Below are 18,314 nucleotides of genomic sequence, written 5' to 3'. Positions count from 1 at the left end.
TGTGCGTGTGTGTGTGTGTGTGTGTGTGTGTGCCTGTGTGTGTGTGCGTGTGCCTGTGTGTGTGTGCGTGTGTGTGTGTGTGTGTGTGTGTGTGTGTGTGTGTGTGTGTGTGTGTGTGTGTGTGTGTGGCTCTGACCGCCTACCTTCTTATCCAGTTTACGCCCACTCAGGGTCAAAGTGATGATTCTGTTGTCAGACAGCTCCTGCGCTGTTATCTAAAGTAAAGGCACAGAATAACAGCAGATAAAACTCAAACACAAACAACTGAGAAGAGCTTAGTTACAAATCATCCACCATTACAGTAAAACAGCAGCTTTATCATAAAAAAACAACCTGACCACGTTTCACACTACGGAAAAACAGAACTGCCAGTATTTTTCTCTAGTTAAAAATATTTACGTGAAAAAGTAAACCAAACAACTGTTCTTTACAATATGAGTTAAAAACGATTAAAAAACAAAACAAAGTATGAACTATTTAAAGTTCTTTTTCCATATTGGGACTCAAACTTCAACATATTTTGCTGCTTTTTATATAATGAACCAAAATAACAGACGTGCATAATTGTAAACAAAAATATTACATGGTTCTTAAAATGTTTGCAACTAAAATTCTGAAAAGTGTGGAGAACAATTGTTTTCACTCCCCTTTCACTTCTGAATGAAATTCAGTGTAAATGATTTTCTTCGTGTTATTTGTAAACAGAATTCCATTTTGTACATTTTTTCTTTAAATCTCCTTTTCTGACATTTGTTGGAGATCATAAGAGAAGGTTAAAGCAGAGTTATGTTAGAAAACAACACCAAGCTTTGAATGTCAGAGCTTACTCTGGAGGAGCTACAGGGACTGACAGCTCAATAAAATTTACCTTTTTATTTTCATAATTAAATTTGTGGCAATTTATGAAAAATCCCAACAAAATACAACAAACTTTGTTGTTGAAATGTTACAGTAGAAAAAGCGTAGAAAAGTACAAAGTGTGATTACACTGGAGGCGTAATCAGGTTTCCGGTAAACGGTGATCAGATATTCTGTCTAATGCACTTATTTCTGAGAGTTTTATATATAAACGATTCATTTTTTTATTAGGCTCCAAAATTTAAATCCTTGTTTAAATGCAAGGAAACGGACACAGTGGATATTTCACTATGTTATTATTCCTTAGAGAAACAGATCACCCCACAAATACGTAATTAAATAAACTACTTTCTTACTTTTTTTTTTACTGTAGACAGAAAATATATAGGCTACATCCCCTGAGGATATGTACATTTCTTATCAGGTCCAATAGATAGATCTAGAGTCTTAGAATCTGAACATCCACATCTGATTGCAGAAAAGTTTAACTTGGCAACTGAACAGGATGAACTATTGATTTGTTCAAAGTCGATTCTGTTTTTCAGTCTCAGAGTTGGACTCAGAGTTAATACTTCTCCATTTAGTTCCTTCTTGCATTTTAGTTTCAGCAAGAAGAAACTAAATGTAAATAGAAAAGAGGAAGTTTTCTAGTAGAAGTGTTGGAGGATACACACAGTCAGGCATGTTTAAATGTGAGCAGCGTGGCTCACAGTCTGAAAATCTGACATTTTATTCACCTTAATTCAGCAAAGGGTTTATTTTAAAATGGGAGTATTGTAACACAAAAGCATTTGCTTTCACACCTGCAGTAGATTGGGAACCAAAATTGCAACATTTGTTACATTTTCAGCTGCTTCGGTTCACTTTCACACTGAACTGTGTTAAACAAACCAGACCGTTAGATTGATCTGTTCCCCTCCTCGCCTGTTGGGGAAGCAACACAAAAACCTCAGAAGAAAACACTGAACACAGATTCTTTCTTCACAAAATATAAACAAAAATAGAGTAGAGAGAAATTTTATCTACTAGAGGATTTCTCATTTCTCCCACCAGCGCCAGTGTTTGTTTGGTTGTTTACCCAGAATACCCTGCACTGTAGTCCACTTCCTGCCATTGGAGCGATCGCCAGTCTGCTTGGCGTTCACATATGCATTAAAAACCTCACCAGAGTTCAGATTAACCGAACCCCAGCTGAGGTTTTTAGGTGGGCCAGAGTTCACTTTAATGGTTCGATTACGCATTCACACTTCCCCAAACAAAGCGGACTTTCTGGGCAAACGGACTGGAGTTGGATTAACTGGATTAAACTGGATTATTCTTACCGTGACAGAACCTTTGCCAGCTGGCTTCCCATTGGCTAATATCAGCGGTCTGTGAAGTTTCTTATTGGACACAATCTAGAAGAGAATTAAAAAGAAAGCATCATCTACGTTACTCCCAATAAAACAAACCCGGATTTTAATTTCAGGGTATTTTGTTGCAGTTTCCTTCTCTCTCTGTCCTGAATCTAATCACTTGATGCAGTTTCCTACACTAGCTGCTGAATTCAACATTTCCTCCAATAAAACACTCCGTTATGTTGCGAAAGTAGTCATGTTGTCATGCAGTACCACTCCCAGTGTGCAGATGAACTCTCCCAGGAAGTCGTGTTCGTAAAGCTGTGTGGCACACTTGTCTTCATCAAACATGGCGAAGCGAAGCTTCTGGACCTCTTCGAAGTGATAGTCCACCTGGAACTTCACCCCAAACACCGGGTTCAGGTTGTTCACGGCCGTCTCAGTCCGTCCCAGCTGGAAGAGCAGAAGCAAAGGAACAAAACAAGTTTTTCATCTTTTCATCAAACTGTTTTTTAAGGATGAGAACAAAAATGTTTCTGTGAGTTTAAGTGTAGAGAGCAAATAATTCACCTTTTAACAGGGGCTGATCTTTGATTTTGCTTTTTTCTCTTAAAAGGAGTCTATTATGAAAAATTCATATTTTTATGCTTCCATTTGGGTCTCAACTGCTTCCAAAGAAAAGTCCAAACACTGAAAGAAAAACACCCACTTGTTTTTTGATAATAAGTTAATGTTTTTTGGTGTCTGGAAATTTTCCAGTGATCTGTTAATAATTTTGTGGATTAACTGACTAATAACTGGATACCAAAAGGTCCTTAATATGAGATTTTATTTTCAACCAGGTGAAGTTAAAACTTCCCCTTGAGGATTTCTGTAGAACATTTTTACATTTAGTTTTAAAGATCACTTTTATCTTTAAAGCTAAATGTATTTATTTTTTGTACAGTTTTGGCTTAATTACTCTCTATATAGAGTAACTATTACTAAATTACCAGATTAATTGACTATTTTAAAAATCTATTCCTCATGATTAATCCAATTAACTATTTCAACCAAAATAGGAAAACATTTGATGACGTAATGAGTTTAAGTCAAGGTCATTAATAAACATTATATTAAACAAACTGTTTTGTGCAGATTCACAGGACTAAACTAAAGAGCTAGTTTTAGATTTAGACTTTATTTATATAGTAGATAAAAACAGCCATTTGCATCTTATCTTCTGATGTTAACTGTTAATTAGAAGAGCTCAGTTAACTTGGTGGAGTCTCTTTTTGTCTAATTATAGCAAACAAAACCTGCCCAGACGGACGCAGACATCCCAGCGCATGTGGGAGTCTCTAAAAGGACAACAGGAGTCGTGTTCTTACTGCGACTCCACTAACCAGCTCCTGACTCGCAGCCCGTTGATCCACCGTTAGATGAGGTCAGTGCATGTTCATGTTTCTGAACTACGGCAAGCAGAAGCAGCAGTTTGATGCACTGATGTAGCAGAGATGACAACTGTGAAGCACCAGCATCTTGTGAATGAATTACATCTGTGTGTGTGCTGCAGCAAAACGCTTTTACATTGTCACATGTCTTACTTCTTTAATGTCTCTTTAGTTACAACTGATGCTAAGAAGATTGTGTTAAAAATAAACTGTTTCCTCACAAGGTTTCGTTTAGTATCATCAAGTTTTAATAAGATTCTAAAGTTATTCAAATCTCACCTCAGCAAAAATGCAACAGATTGAAGGTTTTTATTTGTTAAGCAAAGAAATTTAACGTATAAAACAAGAAAAGCAATGGTGCTGATCAAATACTTTGATTACCAGTTTCTTATCAGTGTGAGAAAATCAATGAAAACGTGTTTTTTATAATGACAACATGAAAAACATCAACAATCACCTGAGAAAAGAAATCTTCATTCTCAGATTTCGTTTTATCCCAGACCTGATTTTAAGTCATTTTAATTTCCATCCATCCATTTTCTGTTCACTCTTTTCCCTAATGGGGTCAGGAGGGTTGCTGGTTCCTCTCCAGCTACGTTCCGGGAGAGAGGCGGGGTCACGGGGTCACCCTGGACAGGTCGCCAGTCTGTCGCAGGGCAACACAGAGACATACAGGACAAACAACCATTCACACACACACTCACACCTAGGGAGAATTTAGAGACCAATTAACCTGACAGTCATGTTTTTGGACTGTGGGAGGAAGCCGGAGAACCCGGAGAGAACCCACCATGCACAGGGAGAACATGCAAACTCCATGCAGAAAGACCCCGGGCCGGGAATCGAACCCAGGACCTTCTTGCTGCAAGGCAACAGCTCTACCCACTGCACCACTGTGCAGCCCCCATTTTAATTTGCTTTCAAAAAAAATAATAATAATTTGGAAATGACAGTAAATATTTTCAAAAAGTGGCTTTGATTTCTAATATCCCTTCCGCGAGTTGCATGGTGGAGCAGCAGGGCCAGGCTACAAAAATATTTGTTTAACAATGAGAATAAAGTCAGAATATAAGCAGAAAATTACAAGAATAAAGTTGTTTTAATGAGGAAAAAACTATTTTTTAGTTATTTTTTATGTTGTTCTCATTAAATTTCTACTTCATTCTCAAAATATCACAATTTTATTCTGGTAAAATTAAAGCGTTCTCGTATCACTACGTCCGTATTCTTGTAAAATCATGATTATTTTTATTTTAAAGAAAATCTAAGCCTGACCCTTTATATATTGCTCGAGTTGACATAAATTGTCAAACAAGATGGCCGCCCTGGGCGTGCTGACGTCACTCTGAACTAGGAAACCCGAGAGGAGCATTGGTGACGAAGAGTGGAGGAGAACGGCTGCGCTTCACGGCCTAACAAGGTAAATAACCAGGACTTCCTGGACGCCCGGCGGCTCCAGTGTGCATCTTAGATTTGAGTCACGGCGGATTTGAACCGGGCTCACCAGGCTACGGCGCTGAATCAGAACCTCGCAGCATTTTGTCCTCATGTCAACCTCATCTTTCATCTGCCCATGTTTACACTGATATGAGACAATGAAAGACTGGAAAACACATAAACACAGGCAGGCGCAGGAATTCTGCTCTGGAGCAAAAACAACAAACAAAATACGTCATGACTACATTATGAGCTACAAGGAGACAAACAGAGGAGGAATGAGTGTGATTACTTTATCCTGAGTGGTTCAATCTGCAACAAAAAGCTAAACATGAACATATGAAATGACATTGCTCACATGACATTTATGGCATCAAATAATATATTTACCGTTTGATCAACATAATCAATCTGCAGATGCCAGAACTAAAACAAGCATAACAGGCTGGAAAGTTTAACTCATTGCTTAAGAGTCACTATCCTCGTTAAAAATTACTTTTCATACTTCAACTGTAGCACATCTAGCTAAAGTTATGCTAATTAATTCATGCTAATTATTCAAATTTCAACAGCCAACAAACCACTTGACTGGATTTGTGCTCTTCATTCAAAACATTACATTGAAACTTGCATAACAAGTCCATTAAAAGTGTCAAGGTTGCATTAAAAGTGTCATTATTTACCAAACAACACCTCATGTCATAAAACATTCATTTTTATGACAGGTGTTATGTCAGGGTTTGCACAGCCCCTCAAATAAAGTGTCACCAAAATCTCTTTTTGTTTCCGTTTCATTTCAGTCAGAAGATTTTGATGTAGATCCCTGAACTCTGACCTACTTGCGCTGAGTGGGACATCTTGTGCTCTCTGGTGGACAAACCCAATTTGGTTTCAGTCACCAGCTGCCATTTAAATAGACGAAATGTGGAGTAACATCATTCTGACTCAGACTGATTTATTTCCAACACGGTGGTGGAAGAAGAAGAAGGAAAAAGAAACTTCCTTCAATCTGCATCGTGTGGAGAAAGGTTTAAAGTTAACCACCAAATAAAGACTCCAGGCTCCATAAGGTTGCACTTTGCAGTCTGGTGAATGTGTGATTTAAACCTCAGTGACAGAACATCCCACTGCATGCGAGTTCGCACTTGCAGTGTTACAAGCTTATATCTGTGCTCATAACACGTGTGGAGATTAGCATTAGGATTTGGAGTTTGGAGAGCAGAAAAAAGATCACAGGATTTAGGAAATTGCTCGAGCAGACTGCTAACTGGGTGTTTTGTCATTTGCATAACTTAGATGAATATTTTCTCCAAGTTACCATCAAGCTCAGTTCACCTTCATCTTAATTTATGTTGTCACCTCTCTGTCTTTCACCCCCGCTGTCTCCTTCCTCCTTACCCGCCTTGTCGCCCGGTTCTCCCTCCCTCTCTTGTCACACTTTTTCCCCCTCGGTTTACCCAGCTGCTTCTCGTGCCTCTATCTCCTAACGCAGACGGATATAGACGCAAAACGAAGACAGAATGAGACACGGAGAGGTGACGGGATTTGGGAAGGCGATGGGAGGAAAACAAAGCGAACAGGAGGCAGCCGGAGAAGGTGAGAAAGCTGCGAGTGTGAGAGAAACGGCAAGCTGCGGATAAAACCCGAGAAAAGGCGCGGGCCCCGCTTCGCCTCCTCCATCGCGCCCTCACTACAGGAGCGCTAAGCTTTTTGTTTCCCTCGGCGTTGCCTTGGTAACCGTTGGCAATTTCGCTTTGGAGCCACATGCCCCGCTGACCGACAGAGCGATGCAACCCGAGGCACACGCCTACACACACACACACACACACGCATGTATTCCCAAAAATGAAATTGCCCTGTTGACCAGCTGTTTGCTGCAGAGGTGCCTTGAAGCTGCCCCCTCTGCCCCCCAACCACACACACACACACAGATGTACCAACACACACACATCGTACCTAAACTGGTGCAATGTGGTATTTCCATTTGGGTTTTTAACAATTAAAAGGAAAAACAGAAGACATTTCTAGCTTGGAGTTGAAGAAATCTTCAGCTACTTTATTAACTGATTAATCACTAGCTGAAGTTTGCAGACTTCAAAACATTTGCTGGTTAACCCAACACGATCAGAGCAGTAATTAAGCCAAAACTGCACCAAAATATTTACATTTTGCATTTAAGTTAACAAGCCATTTTTATCTGTAAATATGTTCTACCCAGACTCTTCAAGTGGCAGTTTTAGCTTCACCTGGTTAAAATTCAGTAAAGAAAATTAAATTAAGCATCTATTCCTATCCAATTTTTAATTAGTTAAATGAAACAATAGCCTGCAGCCTGCTGTATTGATGTTAAATGAAGTGCAAAGAGATTACTTAAATATTTGGTATTAATTTTACTGCAGATGCATCCTTTGATACAAATGATCAAGTGTTCGCTAAAGCAATGCTATGCTATTGCATTTTAGCCAATAAAATATTTATCTTCTTTTTTCCAACTTTATTTATAGATTTTGAATTTAAAATGTTTATTTTCTTTGTTTAGAAAATGGAATTGCTTTGTTTATATGCACTTTCACATATTTTTAATATTCTATGACATAAGCTTAAGTATTTAACTGAAAAATTGGCAGAATGTGCCATTTTTAAAAATCCAATTACTTGATTAATTGTCACAATAATTGATAGAATAATGGATTAATATTTTTTTTTTTTTACTAATGGTAAAAAAAAACAAAAAGGCAAATTTACCACCACATTATTACTGACTTGCCATAAATCTACATAATTAAAGAATGTTTTTGTAGTTTTTTTACCTCACTATCCTCACACACTGTGTAACCATTACTGCAATAATCATAACTTTGCCGTATATTGAGTTCTTGTTGACTCACTGCATGCTTCAGTGTCTGTAATTCTTCAGATAAAAAAATTATTTAATGCATCAATTGATGCTTCCTCAGCTCAGGATGTATTAACTACAGAAAAAAGTGAGGAAAGAAACAAAAACCATCAGCTAACAGGTTATTAACAGAAATAACAGCATCTATGAGAGGCAGAGGAGGAAAATGGCTCACAGCGTCTCTGCAAACAGATGTCTCCCTTCAGCATCTTGATTTATAAAATCTGTTTTGTTTTAAGCTGCATTTGTGAAACTTTTCTCAAATCCCAGCTGGTATTTCTGACCTCTGAGAGCAGAACCAATACTTTCCCATTCAGGCTGGATTTATAAGCAGCAGCAGGTGATAAAGAAGGACCATGTTACTGAAGTCTCTGCAGCGAGCTGCAGGCTGTATGTGTGACTGCAGCTCTATGTGGCGCGCTGACCTACATTCACTTCCATGGCAGAGTGACGAGTCACTTTTTACTAATATTGAAACTCTGTGGTTTCTCTGTTAGTTACTGGCTTTTGCCAGGACAAGCTGGTTGGTTTAGTTTACTTTTCCAACTATGAACTGCAGAAACTCACAGCTGTGCATGGGCCACGTCATGGAACGCTGTCTGATGTCATGGTGGCTTCATTGCTGTTTAATAAGCTAAAGTTTTTTAAATATAAGTCACATTGATTGCATCTGTCTGCTGTTGTTTAATCCATCAAACAACAAAAACCTTCACCTTTAATTTGAACATCTCTGTTAAAACCACCAGGGTCAGTGTGCTTAAATCAAATGTTTCAGTGTAACTGTGAAAGCATAACCTACCCACAGACAATTTGCTAAAAATCCAACGAGTGGGTGGAGCCAATGTATGCAAAGGGGCGTGGCCAAGTGTAGGGATAAGCAGAGGGGGACACTGGACCAAATTAGCAACTTTGGCACTATATTTAAAAAGCTGGTAGCTTTTTTTATTCAAAAAAGCAACTGGCGACAACTCTAGCAACTTTTCTTCTATGTTATTATATGATGACAACATGTGAAGCACCAATCAGCTCATTATTCGTGTCGTGTGTCGTGTGTCAGAGTGAAATGGTTTTAAATCTGAACCGGGACTGTGTGACACGTAGACATCGAGTAAGCTTTAAGATTGTAACCAAAAGGTAAATTTAACTGCAGTAGCCACTTTTCAACCCAAAGAGGGCAGCACTGAGATGGTTTTAGGCAAAATATTACAGAATTACACAAATTTAAAAGAAATTTTCACAATTTGAACAGCAACATAAAGACAGAATCCATTCATATGTTTTATCTTTAAAAAAGATTAGGGTTCAGTTAATCTTTAACAAGAACATTATATGTAAAATTATGCAGGAATCCGAGTCAGTAATTCAGACGTCTCTAGCTAATTTACTAATTTATTATAATTAAGGTCAACTGCAGGATCAAAGGGGAAAGAGTTATGAGTAAAAACACTGACATTACTAATCTAATTACACCTTTAAGCACATCTTCCACCCTTGTTTTCTATCGTAATAGAGCTCAGGAATCTGGCAACATTTCCCTGGGCTCAGCATGCCATGACTGGTACCAGATGGCTAAAACCTCGTGGGTTTGGATCACAACCTATAGGTCAACAAATACAACCCGATTGTTTATTCTCAGAGCCAAAAGGTTTAGCAATATTGATTCAGATCTTTTCAACTTTTTTTGATCTGATCTGAAAAGTGTCTCTGCATTTTGTACAAATTCCTTGCAAAGTCAAACCTCTGACCCGTCAGCTCCTCCCAGGTGACCTACCTCCACCCAGTTTCCATCCACTTCGTGGAAGAGAACGCAAAACGGGTCTGATTTGGAGGCTACATCCCGATCCAGCAGGTTGGACGCAGTGACAGAGAGCTCGACTCGAGTGACGCAGTGCTGCGGTCCGACGGAGCGGGTCCGACCATCTGGTGCCACGCCCAGTGTGTAGGCCATGATCTGAGGTCACAGGAGGGCAACCTGGATGACATTAGAATGAGTTTATTTGATTTTGATTGAAACATACCAACATAATGAAAAATAAAACTCATGCACACATATGATGACTGTATTGGTCTCAGTTCTTCTGTGTCAAAATATTTCTGAGTATCCCTGACATCAATTCACACCTTCAACTAAAAGATGCTGGTCCACCGCAGTAGGCTGGGCTTTTGACCCCAGGAGGCCTAAAGGTCATGAAAAGGTCCTAACGAGGTACAACCACATGAACACACACAACCATTCAGTAACAACCGCCAAAACAAAGAAGTTTAATGTAAAGACGGAGAAACGCTTTCCTAGCATCTTAAAAAAGTTCCTCTCATCAGAAATAAAAGTGACTGAATTCTGCCGCAGCTTTTTGAACAAACAGCTCCCTCTGTGTCCATGAAGGCGGTTTTGTTCTCACGGCGGCATGCTGAAAGGATGCGGTCTGTTGCTAAGATACTAATGTGTCACAACCAGCGGTCCTCTGCCTCACTCCTGTGATGTCACACTGGAGGTTGTGATGATGAAGATGAAAATGACAGGGTCTTCACTCGCTCTACTCACTCACTCATTGTTCAAGGCTTTAGTGGTTTGCGTTTATTCACACCTGCTGGTTCCTTTTTGTGCTTTGACTGAGGAATCAGAACCAAATCTGACTCCGTGCATCACATTGCTGTCAAGAGAAGCTGGGAAATCTGAAAATGTGGAGATTGTCTCAAAGTTTAGAGTCTTCTGAAAACATGAAGCTGTGTTGCATCCCTCCAGTGGGAAGACACTCTCATCCCAGTCACACTTCCTGTCAGTCACACAGAAGGGGAAACCAGAGAGAGGGCAGGTTGTTACCCGCTTCCAGCACAGTGACCTCTGCACACACTCATCAGGTCTAATTACATGTCCTGCCTGCTGCATTTGGAGACACAGACGTCAAGCTGAGTTCAGATAAACAATAATCATCCAAAGATAACTGCTGATCTAAACTCACATTAGGTTATAAACGTTGCTCAGAAACGCGTTTTTCCTGTTTCTACATGAAAAATTTCCACCAGAATCTCACATCCTTCCGCCTGTCACCTCTCTAACCCGCAGTCTGATTGCACCCTTTAGCTGCAGGTCATTTTGCGCACACATCATGTGCGTTAAAACCAACCTGCTCTCAGATCAACGAAGAGAAGCAAAAACAGACTCACCTCAGAGAATGATGAGCAACTTCTCAGGCGTTTTCCACTTCACCGCTTTTTTGATTATTTCTCCCAATAAGGAAGAAGAACAAACATCAAACTAAGTCACTTCTTCTTCTTCTTCTTGTCTACAAAAGGGTGAAAACTGGAGTTGACATTTTGACCTGCGGAGGATTATCCGGGGAGGCGCAACAGTGTGTGAGCGGAAATCATCCTCGGAGCGCCGCTGACTGTTTCTGGCAGCAGCGACTGACGGAGAACGTTCAAGATCGCGGCAATAAGGTCCAACCGGATATAGAGTTGTTTTTCTTTCAAAATAAAAGCTCGAAGCCAGGAAACACGCAGGAGTCAATAAAATATGACATTTGCGCCCCAAAGCAAGTTTTGAATTGCTTTTTTGTATGTGCTGTGAGTCATACATATTGTTCCTATAAAACGTATTCACCCTTTTGAACCCCTTATATTGTTTTTATAAATCAATTGTGATCAACAAAATTTAGCTTTATTCACTAGAAAAATTACTAAAAAAACACTTCTATATCAAGGGGAAAATTGATTTCTACAAAAGATTGGCAATTAATCGGAATTATAGAACATAAGTTATTGCATAATTATTCACCCCCTTTACAGTGACAAACCTAAATCAACAGAGTCAACGGACATTTGTCCAGAAGTTCACCCCCTTTTCTGGAGGAACCGAACCTCCATCAATATTGCTGGATTCATCATTGCTAACGTGCTACGGTTATGGAGATTTTGAGGAAAATAACAGCAAATCATGCTGTTGTCAGTGGGAAATATGCAATCCGGACAGACGGACAACCCAAAGTATTTAGAGGACAAAATCCAATTTATTTCCAAAACCCAAAGGAGTCTGGAATAACGTAAGAAATAAATCAAGAAATGCTGCTGACTTCGAGTAAAAACTACCATTTGTTCATCTGCATGAGAGTAACTGGTAGCAAACATCTCATTTTTTGTCATAACACTTATTGATAGTCAAATCAATAATTGAAGGTAGTCATGCTTGATTTTTGTGTGTAAATTCCAATGGTAGCTGAAAACATGTGCTGCAGTAACTGCGGTATTTATATGCCATTTATTTTTAAGCATTTTCTTGAAGGCAGATTTTTGCAAACTTGTATTATTTAAGTCATTACTCACCCGTTTTGTACGTGCAAAATGCGTCTGACACGTTTATCAGTCATTGTTAGTTGGAGGTTTGCTCTACTTCCCCATGGGGGCGGAGCCTGCATCATGAGCCTGAAAATGACAAGATTGGAGTCGCCAGTGATTGTAGCACCTGATTCTACAAAATCCAATCAATTTTCACTTTGTTCTTTTCTTTTAATCAAAAGGCCACATTTTGTTGATTATGCTCAATTTGGAAAAGTAATAAAAGTGTAAAACATATAAGGAGTGAATACTTTCTATAAGCTCTTTAATACTAATGTCTGATTTGTAGCTTTTGATTCAATGCCAAATGAAAGGACAATTTCAGGCTTTACCTAAAGGCTTCTGAACAGCAATTATTTGAAATCATAAATTTTGTCACTGAAATTACAATTTTTTAAAACACAATATGAAATTTCAAGGTTTTGACTAATTGAGACAAGAATGAACACCTCGTTTATGTAGGCTATGTCCTTGCGATTCTTTGGTACAAAAAAACTGGTTGGAAAGTTAAAAAAAAATTTACGGAGTATTCATGTTTGCTTGTGTAATATCTTCAGGTGGACAAGTAAACAACAGAAGACGGAACAGCTGCACATGTAAAAAAGAAAAAGACTAATACCTCCACTACCGACACTGTCAGCAGATGGCGGTATTACCCCATGACAACATCTCAAAATATTCCAAAAAGTTTAGACTTCTCTTTACTTTCCTTCTAGCACAAAGTTTCTGTCATGTTTATATACTCTGTATTATGTATTCTGTCATGTATTTATGTTTATGTATTAAATATTGTTTGACTTGATTTTCTTCCGTCATTTTTGGTGCGTTTGGATCCTAAACAAAAATATGTTAAACTTCAGATTCCTCATAAAAGTACAAGTAAAGGCCTTATTGAAACATTTTATTTTAGCAGGAAGACTTTCAGTTTTCAAACTGCCGCATAAACTGAAAACAAAATGCATTATTGTTGCGACCGATCGCAACATTGTGAGGGAATGCAATAAAAAAGAGAGATTTGTAGCAACTTTAATAACCACAAGAGGGAGCCATGTGCTCTTGAAGATGTTTTTCTTCAGCTATAGCAGTTCTTTTCTGTCATATTTACAAAAACAAAAAGGCTCAACTTTTTACAAGAAACACAGTAGAAACAACTTTAGATCAAGGATTTTCAGTTAAACTGAAGATGCTGGCAAGGAAAAAGTCATTTTCTACAGTTAGCGTATCAGTATTCATGTAAACAACAAAAGCAAATAAAAGTAAAGTACAAGGAAGACATTTAAAAAATTGTTGAGCTGCAACAAGATATCATCTTTAGTCTTTAAGATGAAAGGAATGGCAAAAAACAAAATTAAACCAGCATACAAATTGGTTTATGAATAAACAATGTTTTCACTGAGAATTTCAAGCAAAGAGGAAAATTTGTGAGAACTTAAATGTCAACCTGAATAGAAATCCTAAAAAGCACTCGTGGTTTTCACAATAAGGTGCATTTATTCCAGAACCGAGTCTGGTGTCTTTTTATCAACAAGTCTTTAAACAAAAAGTAGAATAAGATTAAAACTTATTCTAATAAGTTTTAACCTTATTGAAACTTATTCAAGTTTTAATAACTTTAATTAGTTATGAACATAAATAAACAACAAAAAAGCTGAACATTTCTTTCCATCAAAGAGCAAAAATAAATACGTATTCTGACAGAGACCACAACCTTTAATAATGACCAGAGGAACAACCTCCAGTTTACTGCAGATTCTTGACTTATTGTGTTTTTTCACATATGTGGCCTCTGTGTCTGTGCAAAGTGACTCATTAAATCAGAGTCTGCAGAAATGCAACACATAAAAGGTAGCCTTTAGTTTCACAGCAGAAACTTTGCAATGAGTGGCAAAAATAATGAGCTCATTAGAGTTTTACCCATCGCTTACCGAGACCGGAAGACACTTCATATCATCTATGTGATTTCCTAAAGTATATTTAAATAAAAGGTCAGATTTTAAGTCAGTTTTGTTTAGTTTGGATCCACCTGCAATTTTCTCTTGTGAAACTAAGCTGAAAAACGGAGATGTCTCCTTCTAAACGATGTACGTTTTTGAATAAAACATCTGCAAAACATCCATCCATCCATCCATTTTCTGTTCACCCTGGTCCCTAATGGGGTCGGGAGGGTTGCTGGTTCCTCTCCCCAGCTAACGTTCCGGGCGAGAGACAGGGTCACCTCACTGGACAGGTCGCCAGTCTGTCGCAGGGCAACACAGAGACATACAGGACACACAACCATTCACACACACACTCACACCTAGGGAGAATTTAGAGAGACCAATTAACCTGACAGTCATGTTTTTGGACTGTGGGAGGAAGCCGGAGAACCCAGAGAGACATCTGCAAAACATAATATTGTAAATAAATATACTTTTTTGGTAATCCCATTATGTGGAGGAAAAGTTCAGCCTCCTCTCCATCTGGCTGAACCTCTGAGCTTCACTCCAGGAGACTTTATTCTTCCACAACCTGAAGGAAAGAAAAATTTCAAAACGTTGAAATGAACGTGAGGACATTCTCACACCAAGATGAAATGCTTCCAGGTGAGGTAAAGAAGTAAAGATTTGTCCTGGGAACGTTTACCTGATGACCTGCAGAGCAGGGCAGCACCTTAGTGCTCTGACCAGAGCCTCCACGCCGCCAGCGCTCACGCTGTTACACTCCAGGCTGAAGGGAACAGGAAGAGAAACATTAAAGTCCTCAAAACACATGAACAGTTTTTACTGAACACAACTAAACACAGAAAAAGTATTTTAGGTCCAGTTTCTAACTTGAAATTAAGGATGCAGTGATTCAGATTTTTAATTCTGATATCGGAGGTTTAGTATCGGCTGAAACTGATCCGATACAGAAAAACAACTTCATTGACTTAAAACGTTTCTTCTTTCTTTTTTTTTATTAAATACAAACAAAAATGTATTAAATTACAAATTTATTTGATAACTCTGCTCGTCACCAATACTTAATCTCGAAATTTGTTTTCAATATCCGAACTGATTCAGATTATATCACATCCCGCATTTCTACTTGAAATCAGAAAAAACTTACTTGCAGGTAACTTTTCATGAACATGTCAGAGCTTGTTTTAGATCAATAATTTCTTAGCATTGATTTTATAAAGTACTTGTCCACTGGAAGATTATTTCACTTATAACATGGGAAAAATGTCTTGTTTTAAGTTAAATAATTTGCCAGAGAAACTAGAACTTTTATTTATCAATGTTAAGAAATTACTGACCTAAAACAAGCTTCCATATCTTGCTGACAACTTAGTTGGAAGTTAGTTTTGTCTTATTTCAAGTGTACTAAGATACTTGCACTAGACAAAAAATATTGCATATTGCACATTGACTTTTATTTTAGACATAATGTGACACGTGTCTCTACTGTTTTCAAAGTCATATTTGTGTGAATGTATTAAATTAAACTCACTCAATGCGAGTCAGATGGTGGCAAACAGGCAGAACGTTAGCCAGCTCCAGCGCCACAGCGTCTTCACAGTTATTCCACCCAAAGCTGAAAAAAGCATAAAATGATTTGTGTGTAAAGTTATTGTTATAGTCAGTTTGTAACGTAAAGAAGAATGAATCAGTTTCACTCCAGGTTAGCTCTTTGGATCCCAGTGAAGAAATTCAGATCAAATCCAAACATTTTTACTGGAAATGTTTCTACTGAGTTAAACAGTTTCCTATTAGTTGAATGTGTTAAATAGTTTCTTCTTTTACCCCACATCCTCTATGAAGGGACAGTGGCTCAAACTGGCAGCAACAGCGCTCAGCTCTGAACTCCCCACAGAGGTCAGGCTGCATAAAAATAAAAAAAACAAATGGAAAGAAACAATCAATGCCTCCTTCAACGCAGCCCAAATCAGATTCCTGAACTATCAGGACTTACTGGATCTTTCTGAGGTTCTTCAGGCTCATTATCGCTCTGGACAGACTGAACAAGCCCTCGTTTCCGACACGGTTTTCTGAAATACTAAATAAGAACCAAATTAAACTGATAGGATTGGAAGGAAGGAATTTATGTTAATATGTAGCAAAACAAATCTTACTCTAATACAGAGAGGAGCGACATTGATGGGAGAACAAGAGCCATTCTGGCAGCAGTGAGGTCACCAATGTGGTTTCTGGACAGACTGGAACAGAAAGACAAGCAGACGGTTTCACCATCACTTTTTATTGTTAATCAGATTAATCGTGACCAACTGATTGTTCAAATAATCATCAACTAGTTTAGTAATCGATTCATCACTATCTGGATTAACCGAAAGAACAACAGCCAGAACAGTAATTAAGTCAAAACTGTACACAAAAAAAAAATCACATTTTGCCCTCAAGATTTAGACAAACTCTCTCGTCCATAAATATGTGTAATCCAGAACTCCAGTGGTAGTTTTTACCGGTTTTACCTTCACCTTGTTCAAATTCTGTCTAAAAAAATTATAATTTTTTGTTACCCAATTATCAATCAGTTAATACAAAAAATAATCAACATATCAGTCCTACAATGATGTTAAGTCAAGAAGAAAAACTGAGATTTTCACCTGTTAATGTTAGAAGTTTGTTTTGTTTTTTATTGTGCTTAACTTGCAGATTCATTCTTTGCTACAAATGATCAAGCGTTCACAAAAAGAACAGTATGTTATTACATTTTAGGCAAAAAAATGCTTATTTTCCCACTTAAAAATTATTTATTTGCATTGCTTAATGTATGAATAATATTGCATAAAAAAGACTTAATAAAATCAGCCAAATGTGCCATTTAAAAAAAAAACTGATTAGGAGATTAATCGATAACCAAGATAATCATTAGTTGGACTCATGTAGAAGTTAAGTAAGTAATCCAGTTTACTTATTTAAGTGTTAGAGAAATCATTTCTAAATAAGAAGCAGATATCACAGAGATCCTGAGATTATTTTCTTACTGGAGCTCCTCCAGATGCCTGCAGCCACTCAGAGCCTCCAGCAGCTTCTCTCCTGACGGATCACTCACAAGATTCTTGGAGAGACTGGAGGAAAATAAATGAGTAAAAACATTAAATCAGTTTATCTGCTGTCAATATTTACAGAGCAAGTGAGACAAAATGCACTTTTAGGTTTAAGCACCAGTGGACTCTGGAAAAAGGCAAACCAGAACTTCATCCTCAAAATGAAAGTATGAAATTTTTCCATAAATAATTTGGAGTTTTGCTCCATAAAAACAATCTGTGAATATTGAACTGTGGATAGGCGAGTGTCACTGGAGTGGGCAAGTGGAAAATCCCCCACAGGTTTACATTTTTTCAGTTATTGTAACTGGTCACTTTCTACCTCTGTTTATGTGTTATATTGATTAGTTGTCAGATTAAAATAATGTAGAGTGGATTATATTTATTTATTTTTCAATGGTTTCAAAATGAATGTCAGAATCAGCTGGTTTAAAGGTTGATATTATGCAAAGATTTACTTTTTTGAGATTTATATCGTGTTATAATAGCATTATAAAGAGAACACTGCAAAAACAGAAAATCTTATCAAGTAATTTAATCTAGTTTCTAGTGAATGCAGACAAAACTAACTTAAAAATAACTTTTCACCCACAAACAAGAGTAATATTATGAAATCAGTATTATTTCATAATATTGAAATAATATAATATTTAATATTTAATAAAAAGTTCTAGTTCCACTAGATTATTTCACTTATAACTAATGCTTTTATATCTTATATTAAGGAATATTAGTCACATCTAATTTCAAGTTTACTACGATATTTGCACAAGAAAGTCCACCAAAAATATTTTTGTAAGATTTTGTTTTGCAGTGTAGGAGGTTCTTAAAGAGACAGAGGCCAATTTCAAAGTGACAGATTTTTTTAATATACAGCATTTTAAAAACAACTGAAGGTAAGATAGTTACTTGGTTAAGTTACAAAATGGCACTATGGGCCTGGAAAACCCTGGACCCCCTTTAAGAAGATTTTGCACACTCGACTTTTTGTC

At 37.6% G+C, this 18,314-nt stretch overlaps 2 protein-coding genes across 6 annotated transcripts in view; both read right to left on the bottom strand.

Moving 5' to 3' along the window:
* Window positions 1-12,365, bottom strand: part of cpne2 (copine II) — a 38,303-nt gene extending 25,938 nt beyond the window's left edge. The window contains exons 1-6 of one of the 5 annotated variants that reach the window (XM_044123941.1): window positions 12,282-12,352; window positions 11,127-11,245; window positions 9,733-9,933; window positions 2,469-2,648; window positions 2,181-2,255; window positions 144-215 (exon numbers count right to left, since the gene is read on the bottom strand). In XM_044123941.1, coding sequence (XP_043979876.1) covers window positions 144-215; window positions 2,181-2,255; window positions 2,469-2,648; window positions 9,733-9,909 — 504 coding nt within the window. In that variant the 5' untranslated portion in view covers window positions 9,910-9,933; window positions 11,127-11,245; window positions 12,282-12,352. Of the gene's footprint in view, window positions 1-143; window positions 216-2,180; window positions 2,256-2,468; window positions 2,649-9,732; window positions 9,934-10,082; window positions 10,103-10,546; window positions 10,731-11,126; window positions 11,369-12,281 lie in introns of those variants that run through there. The other 4 variants (XM_044123943.1, XM_044123940.1, XM_044123944.1 and 1 more) reach the window with 4 other exon arrangements.
* A 937-nt stretch (window positions 12,366-13,302) lies between these two features.
* nlrc5 (NLR family, CARD domain containing 5) overlaps window positions 13,303-18,314 on the bottom strand; it is a 31,573-nt gene continuing 26,561 nt past the window's right edge. Inside the window, exons 49-55 of the mRNA XM_044124877.1 lie at window positions 17,260-17,343; window positions 16,387-16,470; window positions 16,227-16,310; window positions 16,058-16,135; window positions 15,765-15,848; window positions 14,916-14,999; window positions 13,303-14,801 (exon numbers count right to left, since the gene is read on the bottom strand). Coding sequence (XP_043980812.1) covers window positions 14,720-14,801; window positions 14,916-14,999; window positions 15,765-15,848; window positions 16,058-16,135; window positions 16,227-16,310; window positions 16,387-16,470; window positions 17,260-17,343 — 580 coding nt within the window. The 3' untranslated portion in view covers window positions 13,303-14,719. The remainder of the gene's footprint in view (window positions 14,802-14,915; window positions 15,000-15,764; window positions 15,849-16,057; window positions 16,136-16,226; window positions 16,311-16,386; window positions 16,471-17,259; window positions 17,344-18,314) is intronic.

Source organism: Gambusia affinis, linkage group LG08, assembly GCF_019740435.1.
Source record: "Gambusia affinis linkage group LG08, SWU_Gaff_1.0, whole genome shotgun sequence".
NCBI lineage: Eukaryota > Metazoa > Chordata > Actinopteri > Cyprinodontiformes > Poeciliidae > Gambusia > Gambusia affinis.
Note: the sequence above shows the minus strand (reverse complement) of the source record. Positions and strands in the feature narration are given on the sequence as shown.